Below are 17,373 nucleotides of genomic sequence, written 5' to 3' on the forward strand. Positions count from 1 at the left end.
CTTGAGAGGGGTTGAGGCAAGTGTACAATAATGTTTATTTTTTTTAAGTATTATGGTGAACCCATTTTGAGAGGAGGTGAGGCAAGGCATGCCGCAATTAGTGTACGTACAATCGAAAAAAAAGAACGATAAGTGTAGAATAAAATACAAATTATTGTAAAGCCAACTTGATCTAGGAGGTAAGTGTACAATGATGTTTAAAAAAAAGAATGAATATTATGGTGAAGCCAACTTGAGAAGAGGTGAGGCAAGTATACAATGATGTTTTTAAAAAGGAATGAAAAGTGTAGAATATAAGACAAATTGAAGCCAACTGAGGCAAGTGTACTTTGATGTTTAGGAAAAAACAATATGGAGCAGTCAACTTGAGAGGAAGGGAGGCAAGTGTACAATGATGTTTTAAAAATAATATTATATGGTGAAGCCAACTTGACCTGATAAATAACACTTTCTCATTTTTTTTTCATTGCTTGTACGTGTTATATTTCGGGAGGATTAAAAATAAAAGAATTCATAGTGGTGCCTAATAAGACCATTTCTCTGTTCGTGCCATCTATTATAAGGCATCAGACTTAGACCTATTCGATTTCATTGTTCGAGCATTAGTATCTCTCGTTATAACAAATCTCACTATGGAATTTTGTTATTTGTGGGTAATACACATAAAAAAAAGAAGCTCCCAAATCATTTTCTTCTCTCATACTCGTTCTCATACACATACTTCACACACACACACCCTTACACTTTTTTTTATTTAGTTACACACACACCTTCCCTCACACACACACACCATCACACAAAAGACAAATCTTGGAAACCCTATATATAGCTAATCCGACTAGTTGTCAAAATCAGAAGTATTGCATTTGGGAAGCCTAACGAATTGTGACTTAATTCAAAACTTGTCTACAGTTTGGGTAAAGTTTCATAATCATATTTTATGTGAACTATAAACACACAATGTCGGGCGATATGCTGCCCAATGTGTTGGGTAATGAATGTTTGTAAAATAGATATTCTTGGCAATTATTATCCGATATTGAGCAAATTTATTGCCCACTTATTAGTTTTTAATTACCAAACTCGGGACTCGGATTTTAACTGAGGGTTATGTGGACAATATGTTGCCCAGTGTTGGTTAACAGTTGGAAATTGTTTGCCCAACTATTTTAAGAATAGTGGATTATCATCTCACATTCTATTCTTACAGTAATGCCATGCTTTACATGTATTCATCCGTTGATCAAGATCAGTGAAAATTTCAACATATCTAGCACCCTCTCTCGGCCATACGCCATTTGGATATTTATCTTACAAGCTTTGATAACAGAAATCTGTAATGCAAGATTATTTATGAATTTCCATCGAAATGCTCGGGAAATGGATTAAAACAAACATGAAACAGATACGATTCATCATCATTCAGATCAGATGATAGACAAGGAAAACAGACGATGGATACAATAGTTTGGTTGTTGTCTCTCTTTTCACATATATATGTAAGTTAAATATAAATCAAAATAAATATAGTAGGTAAGACAAATTCTTGTGATATCATATAGTTACGAATGTTCTGCCAGCTTAAAATAATTTGAAGGAGAGACTACACTAAACCTGCACGAGGGTAATTATGTGTCCAACCAACTTGGCGCAGTATTTTACCCGATTCGGTATATATCAGTAAGGTTAATAAAAATAGGCAGCAATTACTTTAGAATGGGCAAAATTTTCAGCACATTGGATGAATAAAAATGCCCAAAAGAAATACCCAATGTTGGTGGACACATAATTGCCCTCATGAAGCATTATTACCCAATATCTTTTAGAGTGTAAGAGAAAAGAGAGAAAGATAAAAAGAGAGAGATAAAAGAGGGGTGGAAGAGTGGAAAGGTGAGTGAAAAAAAAAGAACTAACGATCTAATGAATATTCATCGGCGAGCCGTCACTGAGAGTACAGTGACGTAGTGTTGCACATAGTGTCCTGTGAAATTCGCCTCATGATAAGTACCTACCGATCCGTTTGAACTGGGGCGATCATTTTAACCTTTAATTTTATGGAAAATGTAGGAGAACTAAAGCAGAGTGGTGTGCCTGACGTAAGATCTAGACAAGATAGAAGATGGAGGAAAGGACTCGTAATTCTTGGCGTAACAGGGGCAGTAGTTGGAGGCCTGTATGCCGTTGCTACTCCATTCGTTCTTCCAGCCTTTCGCCGGGTTTGCTTGCCTTACGTCCCCGCCACGACGGCGCAAGTTGACAATGTGTTTTCGGTCCTCAAGCGTGCCGCGGCCTCCACTTCTACTAAACAAACATTGAATGCAGTACGTGGGACTGAAGTGAGAAAGATCCTCGTGGACCTAGGAAGTGGAGATGGCAGAATCGTGAGTTTATGATCAGTTTACACAATTTTATTGCGAAGGATCATGATCTGAAATGTGTACGGTACATTTATTGAATTTGAAATTGAAGGTGCCATAGTGACATCACAATTTTAATAAGACTTTTCTAACTCTAAAGAGTAAGAGTAAGACAGTGAGAGTGCGAAGGGTGGATTTGTGTTGTGGTAAACGATAACAAAATGAGTTCGTACAGAATCCAATGAAATGACTGCCAAAGTGTCTGTTTGTATTAATAAAAATATGTGCCAAAGGATTCTGGAAGAAATTGTGTATTTTCTGAGAAATCAGCAAATAAGCACAGGATTCGGGTCAAGCGTCGGGCCGACATTCACTCAGAGTCTCAGACTCAGAGCAATACACTGTTCCACGTGCGCTTATCTGTATTGGTGATCTTAACCCAGTGTTAACATTTTTCAGAATATATTTCAAGATTTCACAAAGTTCAGTTTATGTAACTGTACCAGGTCTAGATCCTCGATGATATACTGACATTCCAATTAAGCCTGGTTTTACAGACTTTCTCATGAAATCAGTGTTTACTGCAACTACTGGAATTTCTCTTTAATGCCATTATGCCTTGATAAAGATATCAGACATGTCAGGGCAGACTTTCCCTGTATTAAATCGACATAGAATCGGACATGAAAGTAGAACTAGAAGATGAAATTTAGCAATGCTCACTTTGCCATTTGGAGGGTATATAGGGGAATTTTTAGAAAAAAAAGCCTTTGGCTTTGGCAGGAATTATAAGAAAAGCATTTGACACTTCAAAGAAATCGCACACAAATCAGAAGAGCTATTTCTCTTATTAATGGTATTACATATGACAATGGTTTTCTCTTCAGGAAAACATTAATTAACAATTTCAAAGTGGAAAGAGACCTCTTGGACCTTATTTGCTTTTTGTAGAGACAGGAAGGGTGAACTGTTTTTTTAAAAAGCAAAATTTTTCTATTTCTTGCAATCCTATATTCTATTTTTTAAATGATGGAAATACGAACAATTTTGTCAATATTGCAATTTGTTTATTGAAAAATCGAACTTTATAGATTTCTTTTTAAGATAATTTGACTGCTTAAGTGAAATCTGAAACTTTATTTTTTTCACTAAAGTGAACATTTTTCATGGTGTGTATTTTGTGTACTGTATTCTGAATCCTTAACCATTCTTACTCATCTAGCTTCTTATCGTACAGTTCTCATCTTTTTGTTATGCACTACTCTTGTTTTGAAATCAATCATGTAGGTAATAGAAGGAGCGAAACAAGGGTACCGCGGTGTTGGATATGAACTCAATCCATGGCTTGTCTGGTATTCAAGACTGGCTTCTCGTCAAGCAGGAATGAAACAAAGAACCTCGTTTCATCGGACCAATCTTTGGAATGTTGACCTTAGCAAGTTTGATGTCATTGTTATATTCGGAGTATCACAAATGGTAAGTAGATGTACCGGTAAATTGAAACCATGGCTGAATTCAGGCAATGCAGTCAAGAAGTTTAATTGCTCATGCTTCACTATGTTTAGTGAACGCATGCATGTGTGATTGCGTCAATCATATTTACGAGTAATGCTAGCCTTTTGATAAGACCTTGTTACTGAGACAAAAGACCAGTGTTGATCTAGTGAACGCGCCTAGTTTATGGCTGGCACGTTCACCCAGGTTTGAGCGATTACTAGTTTTCTCATTTTACAAGTCGCTTGGTTTCTGATCATATCAGACACGGGTTCTTGTCTAATTGCTAGGCCTAGGGTAATGCTGCTTGTTTACTCTTATTTCCATCACAGTTAAATTGGGTAGTTTGTCCACATTTGGAACAAGCTATTATCTAATGTACTGTATCAGCAAGAAACAGAACACTACCTTGTGTATGTGATATTCAATGAAGAATATACAGCGATTGTACTGTTTCAATTGCACCCCCCCCCCCCATGTAGTTTTGCTCTTCATTTTTTTTCTTTTTTTCAAATTAAATTTAGTCAATTTCATGATGATAAGGTCAAGAAAATGCACATTATTTTGTAACTAGCCCCTAATTGATCATGTTGGCCTATATTGAAAACTATAGCCTGTCCAAACCGTAATGTACAAATACAACTTATAAATCAACAATACGATGCAAACCTTTGCATGGCTTCTGTATTGTTCAGGGAATTTCAACCAACTTTCTCCCCTCTCATTAACAGATGGCTGCCCTGGAAAGCAAGATTTCATCTGAGATGAAGCCTTCTGCCTTGGTTGTTGCTTGCCGTTTTCCTATCCCTGACTGGGAGCCCCATTTATGCGAAGGTACAGGAGTGGATGAGGTATGGCTGTACAGGGCGTCTAGTAAAAATGTGACTGGTGTAAGAACGGAGGTGTCATCCAGCGAGGTATCATGAATCCACGGGTACTAATTAATCTTGAGAGTAATTGGTTGATGACCCCTCGATGCCATCTCTATGGAAGGCTAAGTTGGACAAATAGTCATCTGTGAAGAGACAAATGCTTTCCATGCCCAATTTCAATGCGTATGTATGCAATTGGACCAATAAGCAGTGTTTTGTGCATCTAAACCGAATCCAAGATGACCAGCTTTGCCTTCCGTAATGGTGGCGTCGAGCTGGAGACTTTATGACACAATCATGAAACGCAGTCAAGGGATCTACTGGGCTTGGATAATGGATCAAGTGTTAACTACAGATGATGATTGAAATTATTTTTGTGGAGTGTTTCAGTTCAGAGTGGCGTTACGCACGAGTGGTGACCCTTTCTTGTTGCACATTTCATAAAACTTCTTATAGTAACAAATTTTCAATGAGAGTGGCAGATCAAATATATGTATTATGAATAAATATATTGGAAATAATAGAACTGGTTCTTATTCGTACATTTAATTGCTGTTTCCATGATGAGAGAAAGTGGGTTTGGGGCAGAAAGACCTATACAAAAAAAATATATACTCAGACAAGAAGTTCAAAGAGTTCAAAATATCATATCATTTTGACCATTGTGAAGTTGGGGGGGGGTCTTCATAAAATATCTGATGCCAAAAAATAAAGGAATTGTTCGTCAGCCATATAGCTTATCCAGGAATTCAGGAAAGGTTGACCGAGGGAAAAAAATTGTCCGAATTTCTTTTGCCAATTCATTTGAAAATTTATAAATGAAGGCATCACTGAGACAATGGTCATATCTTTCCCCCAGAAAAGTACAATTGACAAGCAAAAAAAATCATTTGAAAACATTTTGTTTTATTAAAAGTTTTTGTTGGGTTTTTCATGACTTTGTGTAACAAATCACAAATAAACAATGCAAGTAATTTAAAAATAAAAAGAAATAAGGAAAAAATAAAAAAGCAGCATACACATTATTAGTTAACATTAGAAAAAATACAGCTTAGCAACAGATAAGAAGTGATAAACATGACAAAAGCAATAAATTAAAGGGGATAAATTTATTATTACCGAAATACAAAAACCTAACACAAGTCATTCATCATGTCCTTTATCATTACTGCTACCTTCTCTTAATGATTATTGTTTGCTTACAGTAATAGACATGCAATTCATGATCAATCGATTGATTCATTATTTATTGCTTTACCAGTATTGCAATTTTTTTTTAAATGTAGTGATAACAATTTATTCATTTGAACATATTCTTCAAAAATTGATGACAGCATGATGAAGCTGCTTTAGCCTTGGCCCTGTACAAATAAAGCCCCAAAACAGATATATTTAGTGCATAGAGAGAGCTTTCTATTATGTGCTTGATAAATCAATCTTTATTATTATAATTTTATATTTTATTTAAAAGTATAATAAACCTTATTCCCCACAGAAAAGAACAACCCAGAATATTGCATGTTTATAGAAGATATACATGTATATAATGCATTTTTTTCAGGAATATAGCCTATAGGTCTTATAAAATACAACAATCTATATTTTGGTCAATAATAATGATAACACTAATATTTCGCATTTACACTGTCTTTTGGCAAGTATAGTTTGGAAGCCCACTTGGGTAACTATTAAGTAATTACAGAAAACATTCAACAAGGGCTAAACTGGCATTGATGAAGGCATCACACACAGACACAAGTTTCAACATATCCTTCCCAAATATGAGCCCAGTCAGTACCATTTGTATGACTTTACAAAGAAAGTTTTTAAATATTTATGAAGCGATTTACTTCCCCTTCTTCTCAGTTTGGTTTTACCCCCTCTATGGTTTGGTTTATATTCAGTCAATCTGTAGCAGTTGGTCTACTTTGTCATTATTCTAAGACAAAGCCACAGTGCCATTTGATCTTCACAACACTTGGTCTGATACCCACTTAGTCTAATTATCAAATCGTCAAATGCTCAGTTGGTCTAGATCGTATTTTGTACTTTGTCAAATAATATTTTGGTTCAGACGTTCCTTTCACCTTAAAGCCTAATGGGGCATTGCTTGAAAATATTTGCATTCAATTGCAAACATTTTGTTGCAATTCTACAATTGATTGATCAATTTAAACTTTAGAAAATCGGGTTACCCTGCTTATTTCAAGAAGCAGATGAGAAATCAATTGCAAATTCGTACTTAATTTAAAAACTTATGATTGATATAGGGACCGATAGTTGACTTGCAATTGATTGCAAGTTTATTCCAATGCCCCATACAGAGCTGCCAATTAGTAGGATTTTATCCTGTAGTATTTTTAAGAGGAAAAAGAAACCAAGTAGGATATTCCCTGAAAAATAGGAAATTCAAAACTTGCAAAAATTGTGATTTTTGGTATGTTTTTCAAAATTTCAACAAAAAACAGGATTTGGGGTTTGAAAATTGGATAAAAAAGAAATTATGAATAATATTCTTTCCCTATTGAGGTTGGTAGCTCTGCCCATGAATATTACATAAACTGGCAATTAGGTTTAATATTGTAACTGGGCAAACTAGCAATTAGACCAAATGGTTGATAGGAGAAAGGGGATTAAACCGTAAAGGATGAGAGGAAACAGAGAGTAGATGAAGTGGTTTAGACCAATTGGAAAGCTACTTCACTGTTTTAACCCACTCCCCCTCTCCCGACGAGATCCAAACCATGCGACCTCATATGGGTTTGAAATTATTCTGCTGTTTCGTATAGACTTGGACTTTTTAATTTAGATGGAATGCTGTGAGTCCTGAAGAGGAACGTTGTTTGGAGCCAATGTTCTTGGCCACAGTCGAAGACTCCCAAAGATGAGGAAAGATGTGAAATATAGACCCGCACAGGTGAAGAAGGCTGCACTGTATGAACCTGTTAGATCAAAACTTAAACCTGTATGGTGAGAGAGAGTGATAGAGAGAGAAGGGGGGGGGGTGATGGAGAGAGGGAGTGAGGGGGAAAGGGAGAGAAGGAAGAAGAAAGAGCAATGGCTTAACGGTTTAACCACCCTTTTTTACATGTAGAATCCATTAGCACAAACAAGCTATAAGTTTAAGTCTGGCAAAATATGTGAATGAAAAAAGTCACGTTTGATAAAGCAAATATCAATCGCATCACAACTTATTGTTTGTTTAAATCAATCATTAACCAAAATATCTCAGATTTATCTGGTTAGGAAAATGGTGTTTGGTTGTATATCTTTGTATCTAATATATTGTTAACAAACACAGGTGTATGCAGGAAATAACTTGTGGCATAATTAACCTAGTGGGTGCGTCGTGGTCTAGTGGTTCTGAATCTCGCCTTTGAAACAGAGGGTTGTGGGTTCAAATCCCAACCATGGCGTGTTTTCCTTCAGCAAGAAATTTATCCACACTTGTGCTGCACCCGACCCAGGTGAGGTGAATGGGTACCCGGCAGGAGTAATTCCTTGCTTGCACTGAGTGCCGGTGATTGTAGCTCGAGCTAAAGCCGGGGTAATAATAGCAGTGCTTTGTATCCTCAGGCAAAAAGTGCTTTATAAATCCAGCTATTATTATTATTAAACCTTTTTGGGAGAAAGACAAGGCATATACGGAACAAACATTTAAAAAAATCTTACGAGCGAGCAAAAATTTTGACCTCTTTAATACAAAGATCAAATTTTGTGATAGATTTTGGAGATAATATTCAGAAAACAGAATATATCACCAGTTTTCGAAAGAACATGGCCCCAGACTCCCCCCATCTGTACGCCTGTTGAAATAACAGTGAAGATGATGATGATAAGTACTCAAAGTGTTTGAATGCAAAGATACCTTACCTCCACATGTTGACGATAGCAATCCACCAATACCGTTTCCTACCATCATAAAAGTGATGACGACAGCGCTCTCTAATCCAGTAAATAATTCAAAACACGATGGCAGATTTATTGTGTAGAATATACCACGGGCCATACCAGCAACTGAAAAATACAATAATTGGATTTTTTAAAATAGAATTTCCTATACATTTACTCTCGTTGATTTAAAAGTTACCGCTGATGTCATATGGATCTGATAGTTTAATAGATAATGGGTGAAACTCATTAGTAAATGACTGACCAAAAGAATAACTGATTTTCCTTACAGCGACGTACTATAGATTCCACAAATCGCTATTCTCCAGGGAAATACTTAATAATTTTACTTGTGCATCAAGTATGAAACACACGCTTCTGTATAAAAAGGAAGTCAAAACTTACCACAAAATTAGAATTTAGAAATTAATTTCTCACTTACCTTTTATTGTAATTTTGTATGATGCAAAACGATATCAATCAAGCATAATTATTCTGATTAAGAATAAGTGATATAGATACAAAATCGAATAATTTGATTCACATAGAAACTGTCATATCAATGTTTCTTTCAACTCAATCCATTTCAATGCAATTTCAGTATGATAAACATAGAAACATTTTAATATATTTTTTTTCTCATTTATGTGTCTTTTACCAATAAATGGATTATGTACACATTTTTCATATACCTGCATTTCATTTCATCAGTTTGATACTTGGCCCGTCAAGCAGGGTGACCAGGAAAGTATACAGAGAGAAAAAAAGATCGGAAATAAAGATAGATGGAACAAAAAGGGCAAGCAGGAAGGATATAAAGATGAACAAAGAATGAAACAAAAAAGAAAGAGGAAAAAAGTTCAAACTTCAAGCAAACAAAAAATCAAGTCATCTAACAAATATCATAATGATATTTGGTGTTTTTTAATATATTTTTAGAATTTTGAAAAACTAAAATATTTAAGATAATAAAATTTCAAAGTGAAACAATTGTCAAACTTGAAATTTAGATGAAACAGAGCGGCATCATACACAACAAGACTCAAAACGAAAGCTGAAACAACAAGATCTAGTTATGAAAACTCAATAATTTGTTCCACCGATTACATCTCCAAATTAGTTTCATTGTTATCTCTGCTTTAATTCATCACTTTTAAATGTATTAACTATTGTTCAATATTCTTAAATACGGGACAAATAGGCGTCCCGGGAAGGGTATGTCGGGACGCCGGGACAAAGGAGCAAAATACGGGACAATCCCGGGAAATACGGGACGTCTGGTCACCCTGCCGTCAAGTTAGAAATGCAGTTTCACGATAAAACCTAGCAATCTTTGATTGGCATCTTCCCATGTTTCAACGTTAGTTGGCGCTCTCATCCAGTGGCGTAGCTAGGATTTTTTCCCGGGGGGGTCCTTGCTTTTTCAGGCGGGGCACCAGCCATTTTTCCGGTCTGAGTGTATGTGTCACAAGGGCGGATCCGACTTTCGGCAATAGGGGACGGGGCCCTAAATTATCTTCACCTATATTTTCCCAGATCAGTCACTTCTTACTTTTATTCTTATAAAACAACATAAACATGAAGTAATTTCATGGGCCTTTTGAAGCTCGAGCGATTTTTTTTTTTTTTACTTTCATTTATTTTTTTCTGAAAATTTAATTTTCTGGGCAATGTTATGTGTGATCCTGAACAAGATTCGTATTTAACTAGATGGTTACTGCGAACGCCACTATATTTTAATAAAGCAAGCACGAAGCACGAGCAAATTTTTTTTGACATTCCGACCTGACAATTGGTCATTCTAATTTTTGTATTAATAAATGATAGGTATGTAACTAAACAATTGATGCGAGCGCAAAGCGCGAGAGGAAGAAAATTGAGATTTTTGACCTGAAAGCGGGACACTCTATTCATATTTTGTAAATCATAAATAGGACATAATCAATTGGGTATCATTATAATAATGCGATCGTGGAGCATGAGCAGACTATTATTGATATTCTGATGTGAAACTGGATAATGTAAGTACATTTTAAATAAAGAACATGCAGGCTTTCGCGCATGTTTTAGATGTAGACCTAGAATCAATCTGGGCATTCTGAATACATATGTTTAATGGAACATTATGGAATACACGTAAACAATATGAACTTGGCAAATCAAACAATATGACCACGCAGCGTGAGCTTAAAATGCTGATATGTAGACCATAAAACTGACATTTTACAGACCACTTAAATTTGTAAATGAAAAAAATAATTAAAGCTCGATGTCCGAGCTAAAATATGTTATGTATATTGAATTCAAAACGAAGCGCAAGCAAAAATTTTATGTAGTAACATGAAAGATTTCTTTTTTGATTGCAAGTCTTCCTCCTCTTATTTTCCTCCTTTTTTTCTTCTGTCTGTCTTCTTTTCCTTTTTTGTTCTTCTTTCTCCCTTTTTCTTTCTTTTTTTTTGCTCTGCCAATTTTTTTCTGGGGGGGCACGTGCCCCCCCGGCCTCCCGTAGCTACGCCACTGCTCTTATCTACTAGGACTGTGCTCAGTTGCCGATGTCACAATGTACACGGCTCTGTTGACCCGGATGTTGACCAATTTCAGAAGAGTTATAGGGCAAGGCCTACGGCATGGGCATTTATTTTCTTTGGACACAACGTGCCTTTAGAATTATTGATATTGATGCTTTAAAGCAGGAATTTAATATTTACATTAATTTACTACTTCGAATGACCTACCAATGACATAAGCAATGATAGTTTCCATTTTCGGGAGTAGAGCAAGACAGGCTGACAGTCCAGCCCCGGCTAGGTTCACAGCAGACATGGTGGTCATTCCTGATACTGGTAAACTAGAGCCGACCAGAAAATAGAATATTCTTGCCAACATTTCTGCTAGACCTAATCCCATGACAAGTAAGAATGATGTTCTTTCGCGTAAGCCAATTAGTTGCATGTAGCTCACCTGTGCAAAATACATATAACAATATTAGTCTCAGTATCAAGATTTATTTTCTACTAATCAGAAAATGATTGCTTGGATTTGTGGTTTAACCTGACCTTAACGCCGTACGGGAAGCCTAAAAAGAAAGTTAAAAACAAATGAAGTATAAAATCCAATTGGTGTACTTCCTCGGGGAGCGTTATATGAAAATAGCTTGTCAGGTCAGGTTTGTCCGACATCGTCGGTTTATCCCACGGGTACCATATGCATGCATGGCCCCGCTGCATAAAAGTTACCATTACGGTGACTTTGCCATCCAATAGTAATTTTTCCTGAAATCCTCGATTATGATTTGCTGTTGAACATCGTTACCACCGTAGTTACTAATGGATGGCAAAGTAACCATATTGGTTATTTTTTTTGCAACGGGGCCATAAGACATATATTTGCTTCTCTGCCAATCATGACCAAGTAAGTTGTCAGACCTGATAACTGGCTATCAGGGGCCCGTTTCATATAAAAGGGTTTGCAACTGTTGTAACATGCCACCGGCAACTACAAAGGTAACGTGACTCAGCAGCCAATCATAATCAAGTTTACCGTAGCAGTTGCCATAAAGGCAAAGTAACAACAATTTTGGACATTTCGAATACCAACGGCAATGATTGTTCTTATGCAAAGATTTCATGCTTGCAATATGAATGATGGTTATAAGAGTTACTAGAGACAGAAATCTGTAACTTAGAATCTACCTGACGCAGACATATAATCTACACAGGTTGACATGTTGAAGAGCACCAACATCTCCATCACCAACCCTCGAGGGGGTTGTGAGTATACGTAGGCGTCGTCAGCACCTTCTGAAAGTGGGGGATACTGCGCGAGTTAGGGTGTTCGGGGGTGCAACTTGCCCTCCTCCGGCTAGAGGGCCATAGGAAATACGCATTTAATCAAATTCCCTCAAGGGATTCTGGGTCATAAATGACCAGGGTCGCGTTGCAAAAAAGTTACCATAATGGTAAATTTGCCGTGTATTGGTCTCTTGCATGGAGTCCATGACTTTGATTGGATGTTGATCAGCGTATACCATGGTAGTAATTGTCATTGGATGGCAAAGTTAATATAATAGTAACTTTTATACAATAGTGTTCTGACATAAAAAAAAAGAAGAAAAAGATCCAGTGTGACAGTGAGAAAGATATAAGCCAGAATTGGTCCCTTCATATCTCCTTCCGGGTCTATTTTATTCCCTATATTACTGAAAAAGACAGAGATTCAAGAAAAGAGGAAGATTTTTCGGCAAATTTTTTTCCTGTAATATTCGACAGGCTATAAATTCTATGTTCTTTGTCATGACAAGGGTTTGACGATTATACTCTATTCTTGAATCCTCTATATGAGCGAAAACTCCCTTCCACCGTGTTTACACATTGACTCGGCTCGCGTGTTGAATCCGCGAGCCGGGTTGAACACTGCGAAGAAGGGATCAGAGATCGCGTTTATACGTACATATAAAAAGGCGAGTTCAACACGGCTCGCGGGTCTCGAACGAAAGAAAAATTATGACGTCGCAAATTAAACGCGGGAAATTCACCGCCGGAATCGAGTCTTGTCCGTGCGAACAACAACAATGCCAAAAGTGAAAGCGCGCGCAGTGACCTAGGTCAAGAGAGTTCGACACGGCTTTCTGTTTACACGATTTTGGCGGATCGAAAAAGCCGTGTTCGACACGGCTCGCGGATCACACTGATCGCGTTTACACAGCATAAAATTGCCGTGTTGAGCACGGCTCGCGTGTCGAACCCCCGAGCCGTGTCACTGTGTAAACACGGTATAATTGACTACATGGAACACTGTAAAAATTGTGGTGTTAAAACTGACACCAAATGGTGTTAACAGAGGACCACACCCTGAGGTGTTAAAATTACACCCTAAAGATTTAACACAACACCAAAGAGTGTAAATGTAACAACCAAAGGTGTTGTAATAACACCTGTAGGTGTAAAATTAACACCACCAATTTAACACCTGTGTAAAATAACTGGTGTGGTCCTATATGTACACCGGTTAGCACCACAGTTTTTGCTGTGAACGACCGTTTGGGTGATGACCGTTCACATTCGAATAAAGCTTAAACCTACCAAGTTGATGACGTTAAAAACTGATGCTGCCGTCGTTGTCATCGTTCCAAAGGCGGCCATCCACAACCCTGGAACTTTAGCAAAGCCACACATTCTTCCCAAGCAACCACCATCATCTACAATGTTAACAACGCTTTCACTGATCTCCGTCATGCTCCGATCCTTTTCTTCGACCCCGATGTCCGCACCGGAAGCGGCCTTCTGTTGTGGGCGTGGCGGTTTGCCGCTGGGAACAAACGCATCGCGGTTACAACTTGATTGAGATTCATAAGTCAAGTCTATGTGGTGTTCCTGCATTGGATGTTTATCGGACTTGATTCCTGACCCAGATGACGTCTTATCCACATCAGCTCGTTCAGCAAGCTTCTTGTCCTGGATCCTTGATTTCAGTAGCCGACTGTCTACCTCGCGTTCACACTCTGATATAAATCCATCTTTTTCTGAATCGGTCAAAGCACTGCATGTTTTGAGGTCATAACGCATCCCCTTGTGTTCCATCTCCTTTGTAGCTCTTCCTTCGAAATCTGACGTGCACTGTCCGTATTTTACCACGTCCTCATTTATGCTGCTATGGCAGGCATGGGGCTTCTTGTAAAAGTAGCACATAGGAAGACATATAATGAATGTGATGCCTGAAAACATTGCATAACTGAATCGCCATCCGAGAGCGTTTATGCACACACCGATGAGTGGAGCACCGGCCAGCATTGCTGAAAATGAATATTGAAAATAACGAAATTCAATCTTATAACAAACTAGCCTATTGTTTTCACGCTTTGGTAGCATAATATTGTTGATGGTTATGCTACAGTATTCTCAAAATTGTTGATTCTAATAGAAATTTCCTCGTTCTGTAATAGCCAATGAGTCATTTCATCAGGCGCCCGAGGACTTTTCCTGATAATTTGTGATCATGATTATCACTTTCCCATCTCCAATCTAACCAGTGAGTAAATGTAAACAAATCTTGACTGTTTTCGACTTCAGAATAAATTTAGGCATTTTGGATACCATTCAATCTTCCAACTACTGACAATTTGCTCGCTCGCGAATTAATGTGTAGTCAACTATGGCCTGAGAAGCTCGGCAGCACCCCCCCCCCCTGGAATTGTAAAAGGTGTGACAAAATTGAGAAAATGTAATAATAATGACCTACATTTTGTACAGAATCCCGTTTTTAGTAGCCTATAATAGGCGGAGGCCCCAGTTGAACGCAAGCGATACGACTGATGTGACAAAGACTGGAATTGTGGATGGGAAGCATCCACCGCGCCTATAGACATCCGTCTTGCTTTGTGTTTCCCCTGATGAGGTCTGCTTTGGCTTAATTAGGAGAAACGAAGCACAGGAATAAAAACGCTTAACACAGTTGTGTTGCTGTTGACTCTTTCCTGCTGGATTAATTGTGTTCAATCGATGAGAAGAAACAAGTCACGATATCGTTGTCGAAAATGACGGACTTAGCAGCTCCTATGTCTGCACTCGGCCCGCCCGAGAATCTTTTCCCCAAAACTCTCACTTTCCCCTACTTTTATCCTTTTTCAAAATCTAAAACAACTGTGTTGGCCGTGTGAGAATTTTTCGGGTTACATAAACTTTCATAAAAAATACTTATAGAATTCTGGGGCCCGTTGCAGAAAGAGTTGCGTTTCAACGTAAGCCAAAAAAAATCACTTGCACGTCCCAAATGCGCGCTGTTCATTGGTTAAAAATCAAGTTGCGCGTGATTTTTAGAGTTGCGATTGATTGCAAATCTTTCTCCAACGCGCTCCTGGTTATGTAAAATATATATAGATAAATACTTAAGAAAACCCCTTTTTCATGTTTCCCCTTGTCTGGAACTATACACAACTAGAATCATTTCAGACAGGATCCCTTGACCCTCTTTGGACATTTGTTTTGAGCTGAAAGACTCTTGAGGTCAAGCAAGGGACACCAAGATACAGCAGAAAATGTTGCCAACATAATGAATGTCAAATGCCATGTGAATAGGGTCATTTTAGCTACTATAGGTAAATTCACGTGGAAATGTTAACACAGGGTATATATTCATTAGTTATTGTTGACATTTTGAGACATTATATATCAATGTCACACTTTGGATTTTTTTTTTTTAGTATCGACAATGAAATAACGCCAGTGTTTCGCACGAAAAATATTCATGCATGTGTATGAAGAAGAAATAAATCACACCAATCAGATATGTGTTGGAAAGAAGAAGGTTAAGTCATGGGACATGACGTCACTTTTTTCATCCAAAATGGCGAGTACGAGTACACACGAGATATTCTGCGAGAAAGTTTGGATTATGCAGCAGATAAACTCTGCATTCCTAGTGGAAAATTCGAAGTGTTATTGGCGACGGGATGGATATATTATTTTGTTGCTCTACCAACAGGATATGAAAAAATAAAAGCGCAATTTACGAATATCTTCGCGATCACGGTTCTTATGATGGAGATGTCTCAAGTTATTGGCACAAGACGAATTAATAATCGTTGATTTGACAACGTCAGGTCGTTCAAATATACTTGAAAACTAAAGTGTACCGAAACAAAATTTGATTGTTAAAAAAAACCGAAAAGCGTTGTTTGTAGAAATTGGCCCGTATTCTGAAGTCGGGTTTAACTTACATCCTGGTTTAAAGTTGTGGTTTAAGCATGGATAGCCAACTGTCACATAAATCACTAACAGTAGAGATATCATTCTTCAGCTCATTTGGCTCTCAAATCATTCATAATTGTCTAGGAAGTATTAATAGGTGATTGTCTTCACCATCGATGAATCAGGAAAGAGCACAGTCAACATAAGAAACATACAACTGTATTTAAAAAAAATTGATACTTTTGGCTTCCCATACGTAAACCACAACTTGAAACCTGAGTTTACGTTAAACCCGACTTCAGAATACGGGCCATTGAGTTATGTATCCCTGTTGCTTCTGATTTTTTAACCCCTTTAAGTAATGGACGAGCAGAATCTGATATATCTGATTGGTCGAATTACTTTGGTATGCCGTTTTTGGCGCGGTTTTTTAATTCACAATTTTTAATAAACATGAATATTCATTAGGCAGACGGGTGTCTATCATATTAGGCGGCAGATGCTTTGCTTCCACAATTCGTATAGTAGTCTTTGCCACATATATCGATTGCGTTCAACAGCACTCTAAAAATTCGAATGTTAAATCAACATTTGAAAGGTTGAAGGAGTGACAACCTTTCCCAAATGTTACATTAACCTTGTATAAAGCAGAATCCAACATTTTAAGTGTTGGGTAGAACCATTTAAAGTGCTAAATGCAACATTTAGAAAATGTCACTTCTCCAACCTTTCAAGTGTTAAGTTAACATTTCTTGTTTTTAGAGTGAGCAGAGACAATAACTGCACCCTCCGCCTCGATTATAGGCTATTATAACAGCTGTCGACAAAAAACAAACAAACACATAAACATTCGGGAACGGCCTTATCTCTCTCATCGGCATAGGTATTGAATGTGACATTGAGTTCCGTATAAAAGTAAGGACTGCAGCACAACTTTGAGGTCAACTTTTTAATCCAGGTATTCCTGGTTACAAAATGCAATAACTTCATCATAAACATTTTTGCGGGAAAACACCTATGGACTTAACGCATTCTGCCGAAATGTGACACCCCTCCGTGCATCAAATTGCATTA

At 37.4% G+C, this 17,373-nt stretch overlaps 2 protein-coding genes across 3 annotated transcripts in view; one reads left to right on the forward strand and one right to left on the reverse strand.

Annotated features, from left to right (window-relative positions):
* Window positions 1-1,944: 1,944 nt before the first annotated feature.
* On the forward strand, window positions 1,945-5,262 carry LOC121431164 (ATP synthase subunit C lysine N-methyltransferase-like). Its single transcript, XM_041628670.1, has 3 exons — window positions 1,945-2,381; window positions 3,645-3,833; window positions 4,583-5,262. Exons 1-3 carry the CDS (start codon window positions 2,055-2,057, stop codon window positions 4,775-4,777), a joined length of 711 nt encoding a protein of 236 aa, XP_041484604.1. The 5' UTR covers window positions 1,945-2,054; the 3' UTR covers window positions 4,778-5,262.
* A 1,120-nt stretch (window positions 5,263-6,382) lies between these two features.
* The window catches only part of LOC121430904, a 38,081-nt gene continuing 27,090 nt past the window's right edge, over window positions 6,383-17,373 (reverse strand). For both annotated transcript variants that reach the window (XM_041628334.1, XM_041628335.1), the window contains exons 4-7: window positions 13,696-14,405; window positions 11,350-11,575; window positions 8,597-8,740; window positions 6,383-7,686 (exon numbers count right to left, since the gene is read on the reverse strand). In XM_041628334.1, the coding sequence (XP_041484268.1) occupies window positions 7,529-7,686; window positions 8,597-8,740; window positions 11,350-11,575; window positions 13,696-14,405 (1,238 nt within the window). In that variant the 3' untranslated portion in view covers window positions 6,383-7,528. The remainder of the gene's footprint in view (window positions 7,687-8,596; window positions 8,741-11,349; window positions 11,576-13,695; window positions 14,406-17,373) is intronic.

Source organism: Lytechinus variegatus, chromosome 17 (genome assembly GCF_018143015.1).
Source record: "Lytechinus variegatus isolate NC3 chromosome 17, Lvar_3.0, whole genome shotgun sequence".
NCBI classification, from domain to species: Eukaryota; Metazoa; Echinodermata; class Echinoidea; order Temnopleuroida; family Toxopneustidae; genus Lytechinus; species Lytechinus variegatus.

Coding starts and splice junctions, on each gene's coding strand:
- LOC121431164 (XM_041628670.1), top strand. CDS start 2,055: ATGGAAAATGTAGGAGAACTAAAGCAGAGTGGTGTGCCTGACGTAAGA. Junction 2,382..3,644: donor GAAGTGGAGATGGCAGAATC/GTGAGTTTATGA, acceptor TCAATCATGTAG/GTAATAGAAGGAGCGAAACA. Junction 3,834..4,582: donor TATTCGGAGTATCACAAATG/GTAAGTAGATGT, acceptor TCTCATTAACAG/ATGGCTGCCCTGGAAAGCAA.